The following is a 23,266-nucleotide window of genomic DNA, read 5'->3' on the forward strand; positions in this document are numbered from 1 at the left end:
ACATATACCACCTTCAGGGACTTTATCTAGTGTTGCATTTATACAGAAATAATCTAAAGGTGGCACTTAGAATAAAAACAAGAATGGAAAAATGCAGTTTAAATCCTAAAATGCTCAGAATTACGACAGCAGTAGCATTAAGATGACAAATGAACAAAATAAACAAAACAAAAACGGGAAATTTATTGTCTCTTTATTTCTGTATTGGCATGTCTACTGTGAACAGCTTGTGGCGGCACAAGGAGCCAGGTGTATTTTTGTGTGTGTGTGTGTGTGTGTGTGTGTGTGTGTGTGTGTGTGTGTGTTTGTGTGCGTCCCACTCCGTCTGCTTTTCAGTCTACATGAAGCAGCAGCAGCAGTCAGCCTAGTTACATGCCTCAGCTCTGGTTACCTGCACAACCTATACAACCCCCCCACCCCACCCCGCCCCAAAACCCACTTAAACCCCAACCCAGGCTCCGTTCACATTGTGCACAAATAAAAACAAGAAAAAAAAAAAAAACAGATGACATCTTCTAAACGGACAAAAGGTTAAATACGAAAAAAAGAAAAGAAAATTAAAACGTGTGCCAGAGGTCACTCTCAAGACCTAACATCATCATTAAGTCTGGGGTGAGAATAATTTACATAAAAAAAAAAATAATAAAAAAAAAACCAAGACAAAACAAAAATGGTGCTGTCTACTTGGTTTGCGTGTCTATCGCTGGAGGCTAGGCAGACTAATATGTACCAGTATTGAGGAGCCCCCTCAAGGAGGACATGCCGTGAGAGAGAGAGAAGCACTCCGTCTGCGCAACAAGCCTGAGAAGGTCACACAGGGTGTTGGAGGGACGGGTCACATCCCACACACGCAGCGAGAGGAGATGCAGGGAAAGGGGGGGGGATAGACAATCAAATGTACAGAGAAACGGCAAACCTCAACAGCCATAAAGGGTTGGGTGAAGGAAAGCAGTTCACTTACTATCGCTTTTATAGTTGAGTGATAAACGACAAAAAGGAAAACAATTTCATTCAATCAACAATTTTACACGTGAGCATTAAACTATGATTGGAGTCTGCAGAAGACGTTGAAGAGATGGAAGATGTCTAGACTGTGGCTTCATGGGGCATAGGTGGACAACGACTTCCAATGGTCACTTTCGAGTAAAAAGTGCACATATGAACAGGGAGGGCTTCCATCATAAAGCTTCCCATGAAAGAGAGCAAATTCTTGGGGAGACAAAAAGGCATGAGGGGGGGGGGTGAAAGTAATTGAAGACAAAAGCATTGATGAGAATAAAAAGAGAGCAAAAGGAGAATCAGATCGAGAGACTGGGGGGGGGTGGGGAGAGGGAAAGAGGCCATCTTAGTATGGGCCTCTACTCCAGCCGTGCACCTCTCTGGATCTGATGCATCTGATTTTTCAGAATGGTATTGGATTTTTTTTTTTGTTTGTTTGTTTGTTTTTCTTTTCTTTTCTTTTCGATTCACAAATGAATAGCTTTTGCACATCCCTTTAAACTTTACAGTACAATAAACTATAGTGCACAACAGTCATCAGAGCCACGCTATACCCCGTCCCCCGTTGCAGTTCAGGGTGCAGGGTCGTCAGCCCAACAGCACTAGTTACGTTGATTCAACGTGGGTCCCACGCGGGGCGCGGGCTGGGTGACGCGCTACACGGCGGCAGGCAGGCCAGCGGGGAAAACAATAAAAGTTTTTCTTCTTTTACTTAAAAAAAAGAGAGAGTGAGAGAGAGAGGGAGAGAGAAAGAGAGAGAGAGAGAAAAAGAGAGAGAGAGACGATTATTTGAGGAGGAAGGCCCGGCTCCACCTCTGCTTCAGCTTCAGTCCTGGCTCGAGTCTTTGGCAGGCCCGCCGTCCAGGTAGATCTTGAGGGCCTTCTCCTTGCGGGGCGAGTAGCTGACCCGGTGGCCCGTCTTCAGCAGCCGGCTGCTCTCCTTCTTCATCAGCTCGCTGCGCTCCTCCTCCGACATCTCCATCAGCTCCTCCGTGCTGTCCCTGCAGCCGGGCAGAGGAGAGGAAGAAGGAGAAATGGTGGTCAGGAGCGCGCGCTTAGGCACCACCGCTATGCATTGCTTCCATACAGAACAAGGTACTGAAACACTATTGACCTTCACACAAAGATAAAAGGAAGTTCAATAGTTTCAGGGTGCAGAAACAAAAAAAGGGCAAATTGAAGGAAGGGAGAGAATGTAAAAAAGGAAATAAATAAATAAATAAATAAATAAATAAAATCAAATGTAAGACTCACATTGGCTCCAAAACAAACTGGTTTTATTCCAGTATGGAAACAACCTCAATGAGTATTTATGTAAATGTAATGGCCCACTGCCTTTATACATCAGTCTGTGGTCTTTTAGAGAGTAGTGAGAGTGCTGCTCCACAGATGGGGTTTCTGCCTATATGGCGATTACCTGTAGAAGACCACAGCTCCATCATCACAGATGTAGAGAGGCCAGACGTTGAGGGTGGACACTTTGGGGTTCCAATCTAAATCCTGATGAATCTCCAACACCGAGATATCACAAGGAAACGTCCCTCGACCCTAAAGAGAAACATTTTATCCGCATTTTATACTGGTGACTGAGGGTAAAGTGCATGTCATAAATGATTGGGTTGGATTCAAACACTGTCCTAGTAAGTACAAAATGGTCACCATACCTTGGAAAACTCCAGGTTTTCAAGGGGAATACCACTCAATTCATTGAGCTGTAAAAGAATTAAAAAAAAAAGTAAGAATTTAATGATGTACACTGACATGTGTGATGAAAGTAATTAGCTATATTAATCCACTGCTCATTAGCTCCCTCCAGTGGTCCATTCTAGCCACACTATTTATACAGCATGAGAGGACCTAGTAATCACATGTCGCTTTAGAATCCACAACATTAGAATCATGTTGCACTTGTGTGGTCTGCAGTCATCCATGCACAGGCACACACGCACACACACACACGCACACACACACACAAGCACGCACACACAAGCACGCACACACAAGCACGCACACACCTTTTCTTTGAGTTCCTCCACACTGCTGCTCTCCAGCACCACCTCATGGAAGGGCTCCAGCTTCATCTGGGACGGCCTCCATCGCCGGGTCAAGACTGCCAGCTGGGACATGGACTTCATCCGCTCTGGTTCTGGTGGAGGATTAATGAAGCAGAAACACACCACTCTCAGAACATTCTATTAGTGCACCCAAAAACATGATTGGGCCGACTCCTTGACTTTAGTAGCTAAAGTGGTTTGCATGAAGTTTCTCATATACATGAAAAGAACACAAGAGTGTTGCCTTTCCAGTAACCCATCAGACAGAAGGCATGCAGTAGCTATTTCTACCCTCCAAAACATTCAAACGACTTTTACCCTCAAGGACCTCCAGGAAAACTTCCCAGTTGCTGGAAATATTGATGTCTTCTTCGTAGACGTGGTAGTCAAGAAACACTGTCCCGGGGTTTTTCCAGGTCTTCTTCCTGAGGCGAAATCTGACCATATAAACATGGTTCATTAGCATTCAGCAGCGGCTCCGGAGCGCTTTAGTCATTTTTGCAAAAGGTTAAAGCACTGATTCTCGTACTGCTAAAAATTCATGAGCTAAACCGAAAGCATTTTATCTGGATACATGATGCAGGAAAAAACTTGATTAAATGGTTCGCTCGCTCTTGATTCCTCTCCACCTTCCACTCATGTGAACACAGTCACGACATGGCAATCAATGGAACATTAGTTCATTATAATCAATGTCAATTGAGAGAGTGATTTTTGAATTGGATGACCAACCTTCCCTGGTGTGTGTGCAGTGTTGGTGTGTGTGCAGTGTTGGTGTGTGTGCAGTGGTGGTGTGTGTGACTCACCTGTCAATGCTCAGGTCCAGCTTGCACTGGTCCTTCAGCAGAGGCTGAAGCTCCTCTTTGGACTGTCTCACGGTCATGCCCTTGGCAAACACCGTGTCCACCAGGAACTTACAAGGCTGGGGGACAGAAATAACTTGGGGTCAGACAATTACTGAACATCATTGCAACAATTTGCATTTATTTTATAAGCAACTACTTTTGGCATCATCTACATTTTTCTAGAATATGGTCATGTGAAGGACAGATAAACACACCTGTCTTTGCCACTAGCCGTCCAGGCTATGCACTATGTAGTTCTATGGTTCAGGTTGCAAAAACCTTAACAGCACAACATCCTCAAAGGATGCTGGCCTGTTGATGGGTTTGGCATGCTTTTGAGATAGGTAGCTCTAGTTTTAGAACTCTATAATGCTTCTTTAAGTTCAGTGTGCGTGTGTGCGAGTTCAAAAGACTGCAGCTTTGGTGTTTTAGGTTTACCTCTGCATCGTTGATGAGCAGTTGATAAACCTTCACTCGGTACTCTCCTTTCTTCAGGGCTCGTCCTAACCGAATGGTTATCTTCAAGAACACAAATATAGCACTCATTAGTACACAGACACAGCCGTGACTCAGATGCAGACCTATTCTACTTATGACCGAATGAGCCAATGTGACCACAGGTTAAGGACTGACCTTGTTGTCGTCTGAGAAAGAGGAGAGTGTCTCGTTTAGCCGTACGCTCTCGAACTCCTGGTTGTTGGCGTAGACGCGGAACACTTTGAACTGCGTGGCCGTGATGCCCACGAAGGGTTCCAGGTTCTGCTTAAACGCTGCCAGTGTGATTCTCTTGTCCACGTGGACCAGTAGACCTGTCAGACCAGTATGAGAAAAAAAAAAACGTGAGGACTGTTGACCTGAACCTAAATGACATGGTACTTGCATGGCTGCTTGGTACATGTTCACTAGGAGTTTCTGATGCTCCTTTTGATAGATAACACATAAAATAACAGAAGCATTATAACACACTGCATAAGAGAGCACACTGCTCAGCAGGTCCCTATGATATCAGAGTATATTAATGTCCTGTCTTCTCTATCCACTATGGAAGACAACAACAGCAGCAGAACTGCTGTTATGAACTATGAAGAGAGAGGGACTCACATTTCTGTGCGTCTCCTGCTCCCTCGTCCTGCGTGTAGGGTTCTGCCCTGAAGTACAGGTAAGGCGCCTCAGCCTTGCTCTTGCCATTCTCGTCGTACTCGCTGTCGGTGCCCGAGTCCTCCTCTGCAGTGTCCCACGTCTCCTTCTTGCCCTCGTGGGCCTTGGAGCGGCGGCTGCTGGTGATGCTGTGCGAGTCCAGGCCGTTGGCCAGCGGCAGAGGCCCGCTGCTGTCGGCGTTGCACAGCGTGTCGCTGCTGTGGCTGGAGCTCAGGATGTCGCTGTCCACTGAGCTGGTGCTGCGGTCGTTGTTCATGTCCGAGTCCGAGCGCTCCTCCAGGGGGAACTGGTTGTCTGGATCTGAGGAGGAGAAGGAGGCGGCAGCGGCGGCACCGGCACAGGAACCGCCGGCACCCCCGCTGGGCCCGACACGCCCTCGGCTCTCCTGCTGCGGCTGCAGGGGCTGCTGCTGGGCGGTCTGGGAGGGAGCAGCGGGCTGCGAGGTGGACGGCGACTCAGTGTCCTGGGATGGGGAGTCGATGTGCTCAAAGTCACTGTGGTCGGAGCTCTTCTGGCTGCCACTGGTGCTGGTGACCAGGCCCTGCTGCTGCTGCTGCTGCTGCTGCTGCTGCTGTTGTTGTAAGGAAAGGTTCTTGAGCTTCTCCGTGCTCTCCTCCAGGATTGCCTCCACCGACTTTCTGCTGCCCTTGGCTCCCCCCTCCAGAGAGTCCTCAGAGTCCACACCACCGCCACCGGTGGCACCTGCCTTGGGGCAACTAGTTCTATTGGCCAGGGAGCCTGGCGACTGCTCGGGCAGGGTGACAAACAGTCTGATTGTGTTCCCGTGGCGGTCCAGCAGTTTCCACAAAAGGGAGTCAGTGAAAGTGACCTGGTGATCGACAGAATCAGAGCTTTCCACAAACACCTGGGGGCAACAAAGATCACAGTCAGAGAAACACAAGCGCCTCATTTTACCCATCAAGCCACAAGGGCACTTAACTCAGATTTGCCGTCGATTTCAATCTTGAGTTACATATACATATCAGCTCTGCTCGACACACATCTGATGCTTTGCTGCTACTTATCTACAGCAAAAAGGAATACAACTAAACTCTCTCAAAGCTCAACACCACATTACACCAAAGCATTCCAGACACATCCGGGCAGACAAGCTGTACAAACGGCACGCCCTGTATCACAGCGTTTGTAGGTCATCCAAAAGACCTTTTAATGGAAGACATATCAAAGGATGTCCTCAACAATACTGCTTATGTGAGACGGAGGGGAAGGAAACCTTGTTGCTCCTGAAGAAACCTTCTGCTTTCAGTGTCTTGTTGGGCACGTAGAGGAGGCGAAGGTCATTATAGCAGCGCTCCAGGACGACACGCATGGATTCTGCAGAAAGCCCCGTGGCCTGTCACACACACACACACACGTAAAATATGACCAAATGTATACCACACAGTGCAAAACTTCAAACATCTAGTCTTTGAGATAAGGTAACTGCAAACAAACAGCTTGATACTTCATTTCACATTTCACGTAAGGGGGTTGTACCTGTGCAATGAGTTGCTTAAACTCGGTGACCGTCTGGTTCAGGTAAGCCCTGACGCTCACTGGAGGGGCGATGGTCTCGCACTTTAAATCCACCACGTGAACTTTCACCATGACCTCTATAGGGACACACATGGAGATGTATACAAACATGACAGCCTGTTCACAGCCTGTGATGTGAAAGGCCATTGTGTGGCCACAACCTTGGGTCTGGCTGTGGCTACACAAAAGATCAAAGCATCTGGGACTATAAAAAACAGGCTATATACACATAGACAGGACTAGAAGAGGTTAAAACCTTCAATTACAAAGGTTTTTCCACCATATAGTCCCAGTTTGATTGACCAAATTATACTGATCAGGTGTGCATATTCATTTTGATGAGCTCACATGGATGTATACTGTATGTGCACAGCCAGAAGCACACGCTGTTCTTTAATAAGCAGAAACAGCCTTATTTGTCAAGGGCTGGCCCAAAAGAAATATTGACAACCACTATTTGTTGAGGTGAAAGGGCTTCCACACACGCACATGCTGGGAAATGTCCTCTGAAGGTAAGGATCATCTGAGCTTCAGGTCTGGGTCTCTTACCTCCAGGTTTGTAGGGCTGAAAGACCTGGTCTGGCAGACGCGTCTCCAGCAGCAGGTCAAACATGTACGAGGACTTGACCCCGCCGAGGAGCAGACCCATGGGCATGTCCTCCTCTCCCTCGTACGAACGCTCCAGGTACTCGTGGAACTCGTCGTACTTCACCAGTCGACAGCAGTCCAACGGCGCCACACCCTCCAGGTCCATGAGCTAGCGGGCAGAACCGACACAGAAATTAAAGTGGATTGATCCCACAAGCTGGTCAATCGCACTACAGCCAGTGCTATTGGTTAAGACTGAAATGTATGATGTATGAAGAGGGTGATCCTACAAGCCACCCTGACACACTAAGGCTAATTACAAGTTTTAAGTATCAATCACTTCAAGGACGCCACACTTCGCAATAGCACACCTGCTATTGTGGGGAATATGCTGCAATGTTGAGGCCATGGCAGTAGAGTGGACTGTACCTTATACGCAGTTTCTGTGGCCTCTCTGAGCGTTTTGTCTTTGTGTACTTCGAGCTTGTTCTCCATCATCATCATGTTCTTCACTGGATGCATGCAGAACAGCTTGATCTGACAAAGGGGAGTGAAGAGAAAGGGGAGAGGCAGCACTGAGTACAGACGAGTCACAACACTTCAGAGACTTCTGTTGGGAGAAGGTATTCGAGCTCTGATGTCAAGAGTGGCATTGGAGTGTCCTTCAGTGGCAATGAGTGTGTGTGTGTGTGTGTGTGTGTGTGTTCACCTTGCACGTGTTGCGCTCAATCTCTCTCTGCCTCTTCTCTTGCTCCTCGGACTCTTTCTCCCTCTGGACGAGACGCTTTATGTGCTCTGGGAACTCTTCCGCATCCAAGTACTCTGTAAAAGCCATGCAACACATATTGAAGACATCCAACATCTACCAATTAAAAAAAACAAACATGTAAAAGCAAAATTTTAGTCAGGCATATTTATTTCCCTTACTTGCATTCCGTGTGGGATCTTTCAACCTGTATATAAGCATGTATGCATTTGTAGAACTGCGTAGAGAGGGAGAGATAAAGAGGACAATATTAGCTCATTGTTTTTTCTGTCTAAATGTTATCAGCTGGCACGCCATGTTCTTTACGGGAGGCGTTCGACTGCCACGCTAAGGAGGCGCTACATGAAATGACACTGGCTATCAACAGGGCTTTGTTAATGCCGCAATAATGGGCCCCCTGTTCCCCTCTGAGAGAACCACGTCAGTCGGCAACACCCTGAACAGGGTTCCTTTAGATGAAGACTTTTGATTGTGGTATAGTGATGCAATTTCCCAGCAGCTCTTCTGTTTTTTGGAGTAGAGAGAAATCTCTGCATTCTTTGACACCAGCGCAACACGAAAGCATTTTTCTTCAAAAGGCTATCCCTCATAGTTATAACAACATTAAAATGCAAAGTGGAACATTTAATTAGAACTCTCTGAACATCTTTAACTAAAGTCAACTTATTATACTGTAGGCCACCGGTGATAGCAAGACATTCATCTGTATTTGCCACAGGTCAGGGAGGTTGCACTGACCTGGCAAAGGCACTGGAATAATAGCCTCTGCTCCCTGAGGACCCCCCATATGTTTTCCTGATGTCGTCATGTGTGATCTGCACATAAACACAACAAACACAGAGCATCCAGTCAAAACATGCACACCCAGTCATGTTCCAGACATAATCTTATCTAAACTGGGCACCTAGCATTTGTGTGGTGGATTACCAGGCTCAATGAAAATAGACTAGAAGCTGAGCAAACACCCCCCCACCCCACCCCGCCTCATTGTGACCTAAACCAGAAGGCCACCCCCTAGTGCCTTACTGCAGATCTTTTCAGGACTGACCTTGCTGACGTGCTGGTCATTGAAGCTGTACCACTGGCCGTCGCTGAAGGACTTGATGCAGGCATAATAGTGTCCCCCTGCTGCACTCCCAGAGTGCACCATGACTGAGAACAGCTCAAAGGTCAGCGAGCTCTGGGGACAAAACAAAGTTTGTCAGGAAAACCCACCGAGGGATGGAGTAATGACAGTGTGGTGACCCTCTCTGGTGTAGTGTGGAGTTGAGAAGGTAAAAGAGGTTAGCTTTGGATAGACATGGACTCATCAGCAGTGAGGGGAAAGCAACCATTAGCTGTTAGCAGGGAGCTGGGAGATGAACTGATGAAGAGGGTTGTAGGAGTCACCTCTAACTTCAGCAGGCAGGTAAAGGGGGGTTGCAATCAGGACTCACCTTTGGCTTGAGTACCCTCTCTGTGCTGGCGGCGCTGTCCAGACAGATGCCCTCGTCCACGGCGTCGTCCGTGGAGAAGTCATTGCTCATCTGGTCGCTGTGGCAACTGCCCTCATTCTCTGCCCCACTGTCGGTGCAGCTTTCTGTCTGGGGAGACTTCTGCAGCGAAAGGGCGGTGTGGGGACAGCAAGAGTATGAGGGTGAGACACACAGACGCCTATGATGATTGCTTCTACACATTAACATACCACGAAGGGCTACATAAATACATTGGAAACGTCAAATAAGAGAAAATGAAGGATAGTTTGTTTCCCTGTCTGACTAAATCTCTCCCTCACCTCATCCTCCACATCGATGAAGGAACTCATGTCGAGCTCTTCGGGGAAGGTCATGCGGTCATTGAGCTTGATGCGATGCATAGTGGTGTAGTCAAAGTCGAAGCGCTTCAGCTGCAGAGTCAGCAGGTAGGGAAGGTGCAGAAACCTCAGGCCCTGCAGAAAGCAGACAAACATAGCCACGTGAAGATTACCGCCCGGGGAGTGAGCGCCACTCAAAAGGCTATTTAACCTGAGGGGAGGACCATTTCTTGGGGCTTGGGCTCACCTTGCGGGCGTCACATTTCTTCTTGCAGCGCTCGCAGAAGTACTGGTTGGGTCCATCCAGAGTCTCAGGCTGGACGAAGGCCTGCAAAGCCTCCTCCTGTGATACCACCCAGAGGCACAATCATCAGTCAGAAAATCTACATCAAACAATTAACTATGGCCTGCATTATCAACACCCAACTAACTAAAGCCACTCTCTCAAAGTAGTATGAGGTCATTTCACTTGAGGACACTAAAACTCTGAATGCACCATGACTCAGGAGGGGAAAGAGACCCACCACACTGCCAAAGGCCTGGCTGGACCCAAACGGCCTGATGACGAGAGGGATGTCCAGGTATGTGTCGACCCTCCAGCTCTCATAGCCGCACTCCAGACAGCGCACATAGTCCTTCAGCTTGCCCTGATACAGCTGGTTGATCAGATCAGCCTGGATACACAACTGAATGCACTCAGAATAAGAACAACGGACTATAAAGAATAAAGAAATACACTAATTCTCAATGAACACACAAGAGCCCAAAACCGATGACGTGCTTCTCGACACAGTATGAATGCTAAACTTTCACTGAGCTCTTTGACTTGTAGCCCACTCACATTTTTGACTTCAATAGGCTAGTTCACTTACAAAAGTGGTCACAATTACACTTGACATTTCATTATCCCCCCAAATCATGCACTGCTGAGGCCTTTGAAGAGGCTTGCAGGTCTGCCTTAAAAAAAACAGCTAGATGAACATGGGCACTGTTTGGATGACACGATGAGTAGGGACACAATGCAAGTCAGTCAGTCAGCCGTTGGCGCTCAGCTGAGTGGAGCCGGGCTCTTCCTTAATGAATGCCTCCCACTCCTTTGCACTCACATGAGCCAACCCTCTGAGGCTGTTTACGCGAACCTCCCCGGATCAGAAATAGCTGATCCCGGGGCTTTTCGGCCACTTTCTCTGACACTCCACACAGGCCTCTTTGTTCTGGCGTCCGGGGGAGAGCACTCATTGGCTGAGGATTAGCGACTATATGCAAAGGGGTGGGGTGGGGGGTGGGGGGCATGAGTTCTACCTGCTCAGTCTGCTTCCACTTTTGCTCCAGGGCGTCGAACATGACCCGGCACAGCTCTTGTACGTCATGCTGCTGCCAGGCTGAAAAACACCAAAACACACACACACACGCACACACACAAACAAACAAACCCACAGTCAAAGTGAGCAACACAACAACAAAGCTGCGCTACGTTTCACAATACCACAGAGAACAGCTGAGGCCAAAGTGCAAAGATGTACACGGGCTTCCCTGAGTGCTAGGATGCACACGTGAGGGGACGCTCCTGTGGAGGTGAAGGGCAGGCCGGTGGGAAAGAGGACTCACCCTCGCTGCTGTCCCAGCCGAAGCTCCGCGTCACGTCCGTGGTCTCGATGGCACGCTTCTTGCTGGTCTGCAGCAGCACAAAGAGCCTCTGCAGCTGGTAGGGGATACTGGTGACCGGGTCCTCTTCTGACTCTGACTCAAACTCCCAACTAGGAACAGACAGCAGAACGTGAGTGCGTGCACTGATTCTCATGGGACCGTCTAAAGAAAACCCCCTCCCCACACTCAATAGACGTGAATGGGCTTGTGCATTCTGGAGAAACCCGACTCACTTGTACAGTGCATTTCGGAACTCTGGAGTCATGAAAAGTGTCTGCAGAAGGCTGTTCAGGTAACAAGTCATGGCCTGATTGACCAGACCCACATACCCTGAGAGCGGGAGAGAGAGAAGATGTCGAAAGAAAGAGACGAACAAGGAAAGCGAGACAAAAATAGTGAGCAGGTCATGCTGTAGGAACAAGTGCAGTGTTTTCTCCTCAGTACTTCCTTTGTGAAAGAGGTGGTGGTGAAGAGGAGGAGGAGGAAGGCCTACCGGTCTCTGACTTGTTGAGTATGGAGGAGTAGGAGTAGCTGGGGCTGCTGTAGTCGCTGCTGCAGCCCACCGTCCCGTCTCTGGGCAGCGGGCCGATGAAGCGGTCCTGCGAGCTGTCGTCCAAACCGCTGCTGTCCGCCGTCCCGGACTCGTCCTGCACACAGAGGGCCGGAGGTCAACTCCACCAAAAGCTCCATTACAAAAATATAGTCTTCCAAAATGTATTAGGGGAGATTTAATTTAAGTGTAGATACAGTAGCTCAATATATGCAGGAGAATGAGAGGAGATAAGCCAAACGTATATGTTGTTATATGTTTTATATAGCCTTCATGTGTGTGTATGTGTGCATGGGCATTTGGCTGTAGCCTCCACTCACAGAGGCGATCTGCGGCTGCTCCCCATCCTTATCGATTAGATGGAGAAAGTTCTTCTTGCCTGCCGCGAACCCTGAGTCCACCAAAGTCATCTCACTGCTCTGGTCAAGAGGTGCCTGTAGAGAGGAAGAAGAAAAGGAGAAGAGGTCGCCGGTTAAGAGGAGGGGGATCCCTGCAAGAAGCCTGCTTTTGTCTGCCGCCTGCTGTGACAATGGCTCACTTGCAAGCCTTGGCAAGGGGAGCAATGTGATCAGGTGTGTGTGTTCAAAAGCTCTTTCAGGGGTGAAGCCGTGCAGTAGCCTGTGGGTGTGCACATTGAGTTTGCCCTGTTGAATGTGTCTCCAAGTCAATTGAGCGTCAGGCAAAGATGACATTATTCAGCATTATGTGAGCATGACTATAACACTCTGGAACGTCTGGCAGACCCTGATAAGCAGCTTGTCAGTGAGAAAACTTTCCCTGCTATTACGCCCTGCTGTACACAAAACTAGTATTTTGTAGTAATAGACACTTGGTCATAATTCAAATTTTAATTAGAAAAAAAAAAGATGAATAATGAATTAAAATAGTGAGCTTCCATTACAGATGTGTTGCATATAATGTTGGTTGTTACAGGGACTGTGATAAATGCAAATAAAGAACCCACTGATTAAATGTATTTTATGCATATGGTGACCATATGCATAAAATAAATTTGGTGGTATGTTCCTTACACCATGACAATTTTCCTAAAATTCGATTTAAATAACATATATCGCCTTGCTTACAACATCGCAATATATTGAATCGTAACCCCTCGATCATGATATGTATCATACTGCCAGATTCTTGCCATTACAATGCCCTACTAACCACACCAGTGTATTTTCCTAAAATGATACCGATATTTTGAGGATTAAAAAAAAAAAAAAAAAAAGCAGCTTATGGTAACGTGAAAGCACCCTCCACCACAAAACAATCAATTACCACTAGAAAAAAAAACAGGAAAACAAAGAATAAACAAAGCTTTTAAATATTTCACAATAGCCTATAGTATCTCGCACACAAATGTAAAATCCACTGACTTCTCCAAGTTTCCATGGCCATGGGAGGCCTGTATATGGTAGAGAAAAAGAGAGTGGCTGGCCAGGCGTGGAAACGGGTCTAATCCACTGACCTACTCAGTGAGCTAACTCCAGCCCCAGCACCTGTGCTCTAGGTCAGCTGCAGGATTAGCATGTGGGCGGGCGAAAAACAGCACACTCATACGCACACAGGCACGCATGACCCCAGAGTGCACACGGCCTTCATTACTCTTAAGCACCCACAGCTCAAGGGGGAAGAGCCTTGTAATCATACTCAATGGTAAACACTATGATGTTAAAAATAATCATATAGCCTTGCGTTCTTTGAGATGCCCCACCCTCCACACCGACAGTCACCATCTACAGGATTGTTGCAGTTCTATCTAGTAGTAGTGGAAGTACCTTTTTATAACATTTACTGTATTGCATATAATAATAATAATATGCAATACAATTATAATAATTATAACAACAACATGTTTGTTGACCACTGTTTGCATTTAATTTTTTACGAGAATTCAACCCTTGCCAGTACTGTGGTTAGTGGCATACATGGTGCCCACTAGCCAGTCTATCATCCCTGCACAGGTGAATATCTCACCATGGCCTCCGTGCTGCCCCATGCCAGATCAAAGGTGCCGTTCACATAGCCAGCCTTGTGGGCCACATCCTCGCAGAGTTTGGAGAGGGGCGTGGAAGCCGGCAGGTTAAGGGTCAGCCGCGCGTTAACAGTCTTGGCATTGGTGGTATCCTGGACGATGCACAGCACACGAGGCTCCTCAGCTGCACTTTCTATCTGCTTGGGACACACGAACACACAGTAAGTACAGAGCAGATGCAGAAATGAAACAGACACATGCAGATTTGCAAACCAGTACATGTGCACAATAACTTAACACACTATTTCATTAGTATTGTTTTGTTACTATAAATCTGACAAAACTGAACATAGAGCTCACATGGGGAAAATGCGTTTAGTCAACCACCAGTCTCAACAGTTCCACAGACAATGCAGCAGATGTCCTTCAAACATTAACACACACCAAAAAGGACAGACGTGAACTGAACAAAACTGGAGCAGCCGGCTTGTGCAATGCAGTCTTGATATGACCTACCGCAGACCTTGTTACATTAAGCTCTCCAAAGACACAGCTTAAAATCGACAGATCGGAGGCATACAAAACACATGGAGGGAGGACCATCGAGCTGCCTGTGCGTAACTAAACCCAGCCAAAGCATGTCTGTCAAAATCAATGACCAAGAACTCAGGCTGTAACAATGCAGAGACTGACATGCCTGTTAGTAGGAAGAGATCAACTGCTGAAACGTTCAATACACACAGACAAACAAGGCTCAGCGCTAAAAGGTTTGAAACTGATTTAGGAACAGGGCCAGCTATGTTCAGTCACCAAGAAAGATTTTTTTTTTTAAAGATCTCACTGAAAAATAACTTTTTTTCCTCCAAGAGGCTGAAGGTCCTCTCCTTTAGCACAGCTGCCAAGGGCCTTTGTTGACTGCACCATGCTCATATTACTGATACCAATAAAATATATGGCTGCCCTGTTCCAAGAATGATGTAAGAGACATGTTTTTTGGATATCGGTGAGATGGGGGCAGTGTTCATGAGTAAGCCTGGAGAAAAACAACTTGGAAGGGGATCACTTGAGCAATAGCTTGGCAGCGAGATCATGTTGTGTTGTCTGGTGCTCTACTCTATATAGACTACACCCACCACTCTCTTTAGAGGAGCTAGCTGCTAGCAAGTAAATTAGCCTTTAACATGCTAGCCATTCTCCCATTATTTATCTGTCGATAGGGCATCGTTCAAGAGTCTTGGAAAGCAGGTGTGTTGTGGGTCAAAGGTTAGTAAGAGAGGACACACGCAAACAAGCACTCTGATGTCAACACAGCATGCACAGGCACGCAAAGGCTCCATGACTCTCACTCTTTGACTCGCCCAGAATCTCTCACACACACACACACACACACACACACACACACACACACACACACACACACACACACACACACACACACACACACACACACACACACACACACACACACACACACACACACACACACAGTTCAATGTTAGCAGAAGCTACCTGAGAATACCTCTGCTTCATTTCCTCAAAAATGCTTTGTCTGCATCTCCAAAACAGCCCCTGGAGCCAAACAAACATGACTGAGTTTTTTTTTTTTTCTTTCTTCAGAGTATGACAAAGACAGAAATGTTACAGTGCTGCTGTTGTTAACATTGCCCAGACTCTAAATGCCACAGGTCTCTGGGAATTCTCTCGCAGGTCATTTTAATCAACACCTCAATAACACTGTAGGGAGGGAAAAAAGAAAAGGAATCTAGCAATCTTGGCTAAATCTGACTGCTCGCTGCTCCAAAAGTCCCAGAGATGTCGATACACAGTGGGGCATTATCAGCTTAGTGGGTATTTTTATCATGGATAATATCGCAAGGTGCTGACAGGAGGACACCTGTTCTGTCGCTCGCTTCGAAGCACAGACAAAAAGCAGGCAGGGAATCATCTGAACAGGTCACCTGGCAAAAATGACTGCAATTTTTGTCCAGCTAGCCTATACCTTCAGTCCAGCTGCAATAATCTGCATTTTTCCCCAGGACATAATGACTGCTCTATTGCAGTTGTAAATGTCAGGAAATGTTGACAATGAAGAAATTAAGGATGACAGCGCATATGTACAATATATTCACAAAACAGCATGTACCATGACCTGATGACATCGCCAAAGGGCCTTAAGGCAATCTACAATCCCAACAACTTGACGTCATTGTACCTTACTCCCCAATAAAACCGGTTCAGGGAGGAATCATGTAAATTGACAGGTTAAACGAGAGGAAACACAAAGCAATCACCACTCAATTTTAAGACTATGAGACTAACCCTGAGGCATACAAAAAAGCAATTTTCACTTCCTGATTTAAGTGGCTGTTTGAGTCTACCAGAAGAGTAATTACCACTGGATGACACTTCTAACTGGGTTATTTAGGTTGTCAAAAGTTGCGAATGCTGGAGCAAGGTAAACATACAAAGTAGCAGCATCGGAAGCTATCGAGTACTGAAGAAATAATCTGAAACAAAAATACCTCTGGTAATATGACTGGCTCGACAGCACAAGCCCACTGTCAAAATTATTTAACAGCAGCTAGCAGGTGGTCTACTGAAGAGCCAACCAAATGTGGCCATGAGGTCTAGCTTTCCTACAAACCTGAAGCCATTGATCCAGAAGTTCATCGCCTTTAAGGAACTGAAACAGTGTGATGATATGCAAAATCCATACGTGTAAATCAAAACACAGTTTCTGGGAAAGTGCTGAAATAAAAACCAGCGCAAACCATGATGACATTTAAGAGCACATGAAAGTCAATGGCCTGTCATGCACACAGTTTCATGTCCACTGTTGTGGACAGAGGTGTGGATCACTTCCGCCCATCAAGGGAAGGCTTGGATTCTGTAAACATGATGACTACAGCAAACTGAAGCAATGGGTGCCGACACAGTGACATCAAAAGAGGGAGCAGATTACCACGTGGGGCACTCAGTGACATGCCCCATTACACCTTGGGGACCAAAGCCCAATGACTCGAAAAAGCACCTTCTAGTTAAAAGTACATTGTGCAATGATATTCTATCTGCAATCTGTGTAACAATTTTCAGTAGCTACTAGTATCTTTTTCTACCAGCTGCCAATTCTGTTTCTACTTTATAAATTATAAGTAGATGCACATAGAGAGTTTGTGGTCACAGATCTTCTCCCTATTACACTTTCTCTGAAAGCGTTCTTGTTTGTGAGACAAACTGTTGCGTCAGTGTGAACTGATCAGGGCACCTGATATCCGTGCTGCTGAGGATGTTTGTTCAAAATCTATCTCCCTGACTTTATGAATGCCGTAGCTAGTGCCTCTTGTACACTGAACCAGAGTAAAACCTGTCCATTTAAATGGGAAGGTATCAACTAAGGCTAACACTGCATGTAACTCTCTAATTACAATGTGCATCCAGGTCTGTTTTCTTTTGAGAACACACAGATTGACCCATGTCAGTACAGTAATGGTCAAATTCAATTTTTTCAGAAACTCATACCTAGACTGGCTTATTTGCTTAGATAATGTAGGCTACATAGTAGGCCTATGACAAAATGTCAAAAATAATCAGTCAGCGCAAACAAAGCAGTAGTTTTGATGTTCTCTTTCAGAACAGATGAAGTAGTAAACATCTCTTAGGCCTACAGCTTGAAGTACAAATCACTGTACTCAAGAATGTTGGTGATTCTAATCCTGCTGAACTGCAGAAGACTCCCCATACACTGCTCTTGCCTCTATTTCCAGCGGGTTCAGTGGAGTCATCCATGTTATGTCACAAGCTCAAAGGCTCTTGTTTTAAGACACAATGAATCTATTACGAAAACTGCTAATCGCAATCAAAGAAGAAACAAGAATAGGGGTATCCCCCAAATTTGTTTAAAATCTGCTCAGCATTAAAATAGTACACATTTCAAAACTCTACTGCAAATCATTTTTAATAAATATAACCTGCACAAATGTGTCAGATTTCATGGTAAATGTTTACAACGATGTCATTCTCTTTTAAGGACTCAAAGAAACTGCGGGTAAAAGAAGGAGGAAAAAAAAAAAACGACTACGTGCCTTGATTACCGCTATGGAAAAATGTGGTCCCGTGTATTTTTAATTAAAAAAGAAAGAAAAAAGTGAGTCAATTTAAGACTGCATGGTGTTTTTGTTTGAGTAGATGTTGCGTCACCGAATCAGATCTCCATGCACAATGACAGGTCAACATTTATCACAATTACAACTAGGCCTAAACCATGGTGATAACCACCGACAACGACTGTTGGCTATTTGTTTTGTCCCTGCAATGACACAGTCACAGGTGCTTCCGTCATACTTTCTTACCTGATACGAAACTAGGGCGTACACCATCCATGTGTACTCTTTGAAGTTAATTGCTTATTTCGATAGATGGTCCACCGTAGCTACTTTAAGTGGACGATTACTGTTAACTAGATAGCGGGGTAGTTAGCTAAGATAGGCGTCATCAAAAGTATACGACTAACTGCCCAAGCGCTGTGCGGTCACGGCTGTCTTACGAGCACCATTTCAGAAAGCATAGATGACCAGCTTGGTCACCAAGCCGGGTCGCAAAAATGAAGGCCCTAGAAGGTGTTCTGCAAGAGTTGACAACGTTGATTCCATAACGTTAGTTTAAAGCTACGAGAGTTAGCTATACTGTTGTCATTTAAATGTCGCGTTTCAATTCTTCAGCACAACGGCAAACAACATCCGTCAGGTTTCCACCAGAATACACAGGATACCACATTGTAGTTCTGTTGATAACATTCCTTAACAATGACTCGATTCAACACTACCAAGATAATGAACTTGTTTGTATTTTAATAAGATGGATTAAAATGGCTCTCTCAATGTTTAGCTAGCGTTTGCTAGCTGTAACCTATCTATCTAGCAAACCAGCTACATGCTAGCTAACTGGCTAACATACTATAGGTAGTGCGAAACTAACAATTAAAAGTTAACATCGGTACAGTTTGACCCCCATGACTCTCGCCTCCGCTGAATAACTTGGTGTATTCAACTTATATCTCAATCGACAGAAGACCACAGAGAAACAATTATCTAGCGAGACAGTTTATCAACGTTAGATATTACTCTTTGCTCGAGCTGGTTTACTAGCTTGCTATTAGCCGTCCTGCAACTAGCTAGTTTATTTGCCTCTAGTTTGTGCGATTTCCTTGTGATAAGATCGATGTAAACTTCTCCTTAACATGGCCCCGTTTATTATTGTCCGTGTTGCTGAATTGCTAATGTTCTCACACGTACATTCAGAGGGCCCGCTGCTGACAAAACCCGGTCACTGTGTGTATGTGATAATCTCACCTCTTTGGGTACGAGCTGGTTTTCTTCGCTGGGCACCATTTCCATTTGGGCGACAGTTTATACGGACATCTACCCCAAATCGGATGTCAACAGGAAATGTGAAGAGCAGTAACGTTGTACACAAACATAATTTCTGTTTGGTTCAATCCAGTTGGATATCAAAGTCAAACTGAACAGATAAAAACTTGCAATCAAACTAATCGCAGATACTTTCTTTTCAGTTACACCACCTATGCACAAACAGCTATCAATGGGGGTAAAAATGGCCGTTCGTCAGTTTCGCGAGAGTTCAGTTAACAGAGGCTTGCGTCACTTCCTAAACATCTTGCGTCCTGACATTACCTGCCAATCCATTTGCACAATAGCAGCAATGGAATAATAATAATAATAATAATAATAATAATGCCGTGACTATCCTTGATAGCTTACTGACATAAGAGGCTGACATCTTCAAGGAATGTGAATTTTGTTTAGCATGAAAATCAGACAACCTGGATGTGAAGGTAAAACAAGTCAGTATATTTGCTTCTTCAGACAAATTTGGGTGTATTAACTGCATTCTGTATTGACACCACATTAAGGAATTAGGTATTCACAAATGTACTTCTTCTGACTGCGACAGACTTCATCATGCCACCTGCCCTGTGCAGCCAGGGAGAGAGTGACACAGCTCTCTCTCTTGCCACCTGTGGGTTGTTTTTTGGACTTGTCCCAGTTAAAGAAAGTGACTGGCATGCTGTTAACATCCACATACTGGCCCTCCTTAACGATGTCTGTCACACCAATCCAGAAATCCTTGGCACCCATAGAGCTCCGTTTGGCATATTCTCTCAGTTCATTGTTCTCTTGCATGTCACGTGGGGTAGCTAGTGTACCACCTTGAGCAATGCAGTCTTCATTGGCGTCATGGTAGTGTTTGGGCTCTTCAATGGCCAGGTAGCATTTCCTGTGCACTTTGATTCCACGCAGACAAACTAGAAAAGGGCATAACAACAATGTATAGAACGGAAAGAAAGGTTGGCAAGTTGACAAATAAGAAATAGACATGAAGGATAGGCTACTAATTATTTAAGTAAGAATATGTATAGTACTTCTCCTTGAAACTCATTCATGAATTCAATTTAGTCACTTTAGTAAATGACTCTATATGTATGTAAATTAGCCCAGTCTTTGTAGTTTATCACACCAGTGAGTATCTGTTCAGTATCCTCCAGAACTAGCAATCCTTGTTCAAATAAATACTTTTCTTGCCAGTTTCCTTGTTTGAAGCACACAACAAGCTCAAATTCAAATTTGCTTATATTTTAAGCATCTCTAAACATTCAATTTATCTTGGAAAAAGTAAGTCTTCCCAGAGTAACAAACAAACCCTTTCAAAGAAGTAAGTTCAGACAGATGCCAATTTTTTTTGACCTGTATAAAGCCTGATGCAGAAGACCGTTCTGTGAGGAAATAAACTGTCATCTATAATGCACTGCATGTAATCTGCAACTGAAAAATGTAAACTTAGTATCAAATGCAGTAATCTAAAGGTCTAAAGCCTCACATGGCCAGATCACAAGGAAGAGTGCATTGTCAACCGCTCTAAATGTAATATGGTCTTTAAGTTTGCTGGCGCCCTCTGTTGGAGATATTGTTCTCATAATTCAACCCGCGAAGCCCTCTTTAGTGTTCAATATTTACATGTACATTTAAGTTTACATTCACATTAATGCAGTTAGCATGCACTTAATCCACAACAATTTACAGCATAGTGAAGGGATATATGTTTCTATCCGTAATTGTGCTCCCTGGGTGTACAACCCATGACAGTGCTGTTCACACCTGGCACTAGTTGAGCCGTAGGAACACTATGCTGTTCCTATGCACTGATTAGTGACTGGGGATCTGTAAGAAAGTTATGGAGAAATTCTAAACACAGAATGCGGGTTTCCCTGTGGAGGTGATACAGCTCATAAGACAAGATCCATGTCAGTTTACCAAAAGTAAGTTTGCCTTGTCCTGTCACAAGGCGAGTGTCTTTCAATCGAGTATAACTTGAGCAAAGTTATATACAAAATGTAAAGCCAATTATCAGGGCAGAACTATAGACGGCAAGCTTAAGTATTCACCCAAATACATTTGAAGGGGTTTTTCTTACATCACAAAGACCCTACAAGGACACTCACCTGTTTGTAGAGCTTGCATCTCCTTCAGAGAGTTTACTTCTTGCCACAGCTTGTCTATCTGTGTCTTCATATCCTCCTCATCTGCTGTATTTCAGGTGAAAGAAAAAGAGGTAAAAACAGGACTATAACAAAATGAGCTAAATTCATGCTGCAATTGTACTTGACTCTCAGGCAATGTGTGAGTGGGATACCTCCTAACTGTTCCGTTAGTCTTAAAACATGTTCTCAGCACCCACCTATCCTTGAAAGTGTGGCTGTCCTACCTCTACTGTGTGATGTGTGTTACCTCTCTGCCGACCTGGGGCTGCTTTCCTGGAGCGGGAGGGCATGCTGTCCCCATGTTGAAGCAGGGCCATGCAGAGTACCAGGAGGATCAGGAGCTTTGGGCACGCCATCGCTGCAGCCATTAGAGTCTGGCACACACTGGAGCTCAGTTTATACCACTGAAAGAAGCTCCCTGACACTCTGGACAGCTCTCCAAATATGGGGGCTGTAGACAGCTCTCCAAATAGGGGGCTGCAGGTTTGCACAGTAAGGGTCTGGCATCTCATTGGCTTACAGTGTAGAGCCTGTGTATGCCCCCTTGAGACATCAAGGGGGATTAGAATACCTGGGACGAAGTGAGAACAATCGCTGCCCTGTTTCTGCCCATTCATAAATATTTACCTGTGCTAGGGTGCCGCTCATTTAGTAGTTTTCCCCCATTCATTGCTCAAACAAGCTGTAAATTCATTGACTGCCACACTGTTACATGATGTGCAAGTACAGTAAACAGACCCAATGGGCAGCTCTCTCCAGTTATGAACCCTGTTTTGTAACACCATGAAATGTATATATGGCAACTTTGTGCAATCAAAGGAACCCCCCTTCACCGTGGCTCCAAAACATACCAGAGCCACTATAACTGCCATGTGATGCCATGCAAACTTGCTGTTTGAAAGAAGGTACAATCTTTACCAATAGACTAGTCATTAGTTTAATGGTCATTTATAGCAGTTATGATTATTTGCAGTTTCCCCTCCCAATGTGTTATTTGCATCAATAATTGAGATGTTCTATAATAAAAAAGCATCATTAGTGCAGATATTTCAAGAAAGAGGTTCTTATAGTACTTATAGTATGGTTTCTGTTTCAGGTACTTTATAAGAAACATATTTGCTGAGGAGGTTCACCTCTGTGTTCCTGTGGAGGAGGCTATTTTTAGGATGTGATGTTATGAGATGGAAGGAGGGAGGTGTATAGAAAAACTGTCGATTAAAACAAGGAGACTCAAGGAACTTTTTAGTGCCTTGGTGCTATGACTAAATGAATATACGGAGGAATATATGGAAAGCTGTATAATTTATAAAGACCCTCAGTCTTTTCACATATTTAATATGTGAAAAGAGAGGTATGTTTCAAGGGACAACATAGGTCTTTGCCAACAGTGTTAGATACTTAGTCATACTGACTAGGACAGAACAGTTTACAACATAATATTCATGGCACCCAAACCACAGAAGCCTTTCATACAACACACGTCACTGGCTGAGGCGACTCATACAGCATTATTTATTGAACCCCTGCCACAGTGCAGACGACCAATGAGATTCAAATATAATCGACCGGATTCTTCTACAGCATTGAATGGTTGAATTCAGCATGATGGAAGATAACACAAAGAATAATGATTTACGTGTCTAATCCGATAACACAAACGACATTTTATGAGGGAGAAAGGTCATTGGTTACATTTCTGCTGTGTGAAGGAAGAGAAATAAATGGACATCGTGCCAAGATTTTTTTTTTTTTACCATTCCTGCTTTTGCAATTATTGCTACCACAGCTTTACCAG

General features: G+C 45.1%; 2 protein-coding genes across 9 annotated transcripts; both read right to left on the reverse strand.

The window, feature by feature from the left end:
• Positions 1-176: 176 nt before the first annotated feature.
• On the reverse strand, positions 177-19,505 carry usp47 (ubiquitin specific peptidase 47). Of its 8 annotated transcripts, none has more exons than XM_012834689.3 (29): positions 19,265-19,505; positions 15,426-15,485; positions 13,919-14,113; positions 12,256-12,369; positions 11,879-12,032; positions 11,619-11,715; positions 11,347-11,495; positions 11,041-11,120; positions 10,263-10,412; positions 9,986-10,081; positions 9,721-9,873; positions 9,383-9,541; positions 8,995-9,126; positions 8,685-8,761; positions 8,108-8,163; positions 7,890-8,002; positions 7,610-7,717; positions 7,142-7,349; positions 6,554-6,669; positions 6,291-6,410; positions 5,000-5,921; positions 4,532-4,707; positions 4,337-4,417; positions 3,860-3,975; positions 3,372-3,490; positions 3,015-3,145; positions 2,664-2,711; positions 2,417-2,547; positions 177-2,000 (listed from the first exon to the last, which is right to left on the reverse strand). In XM_012834689.3, the coding sequence occupies exons 1-29, from the start codon at positions 19,307-19,309 to the stop codon at positions 1,826-1,828; spliced, it is 4,281 nt and encodes a 1,426-aa protein (XP_012690143.2). In that variant the 5' UTR covers positions 19,310-19,505; the 3' UTR covers positions 177-1,825. The 8 variants fall into 8 exon arrangements, with proteins under 8 accessions (XP_012690143.2, XP_012690142.2, XP_031425204.1 ...); XM_012834688.3 differs by having other exon boundaries at positions 10,263-10,424; XM_031569344.2 differs by having other exon boundaries at positions 10,263-10,424; positions 13,919-14,116.
• Positions 19,506-19,607: 102 nt separating this feature from the next.
• Positions 19,608-21,827, reverse strand: clec3a (C-type lectin domain family 3, member A). Its single transcript, XM_042707935.1, has 3 exons — positions 21,719-21,827; positions 21,433-21,516; positions 19,608-20,238 (listed from the first exon to the last, which is right to left on the reverse strand). Exons 1-3 carry the CDS (start codon positions 21,825-21,827, stop codon positions 19,841-19,843), a joined length of 591 nt encoding a protein of 196 aa, XP_042563869.1. The 3' UTR covers positions 19,608-19,840.
• Positions 21,828-23,266: the final 1,439 nt, after the last annotated feature.

This window comes from Clupea harengus, chromosome 6 (genome assembly GCF_900700415.2).
Source record: "Clupea harengus chromosome 6, Ch_v2.0.2, whole genome shotgun sequence".
NCBI classification, from domain to species: Eukaryota; Metazoa; Chordata; class Actinopteri; order Clupeiformes; family Clupeidae; genus Clupea; species Clupea harengus.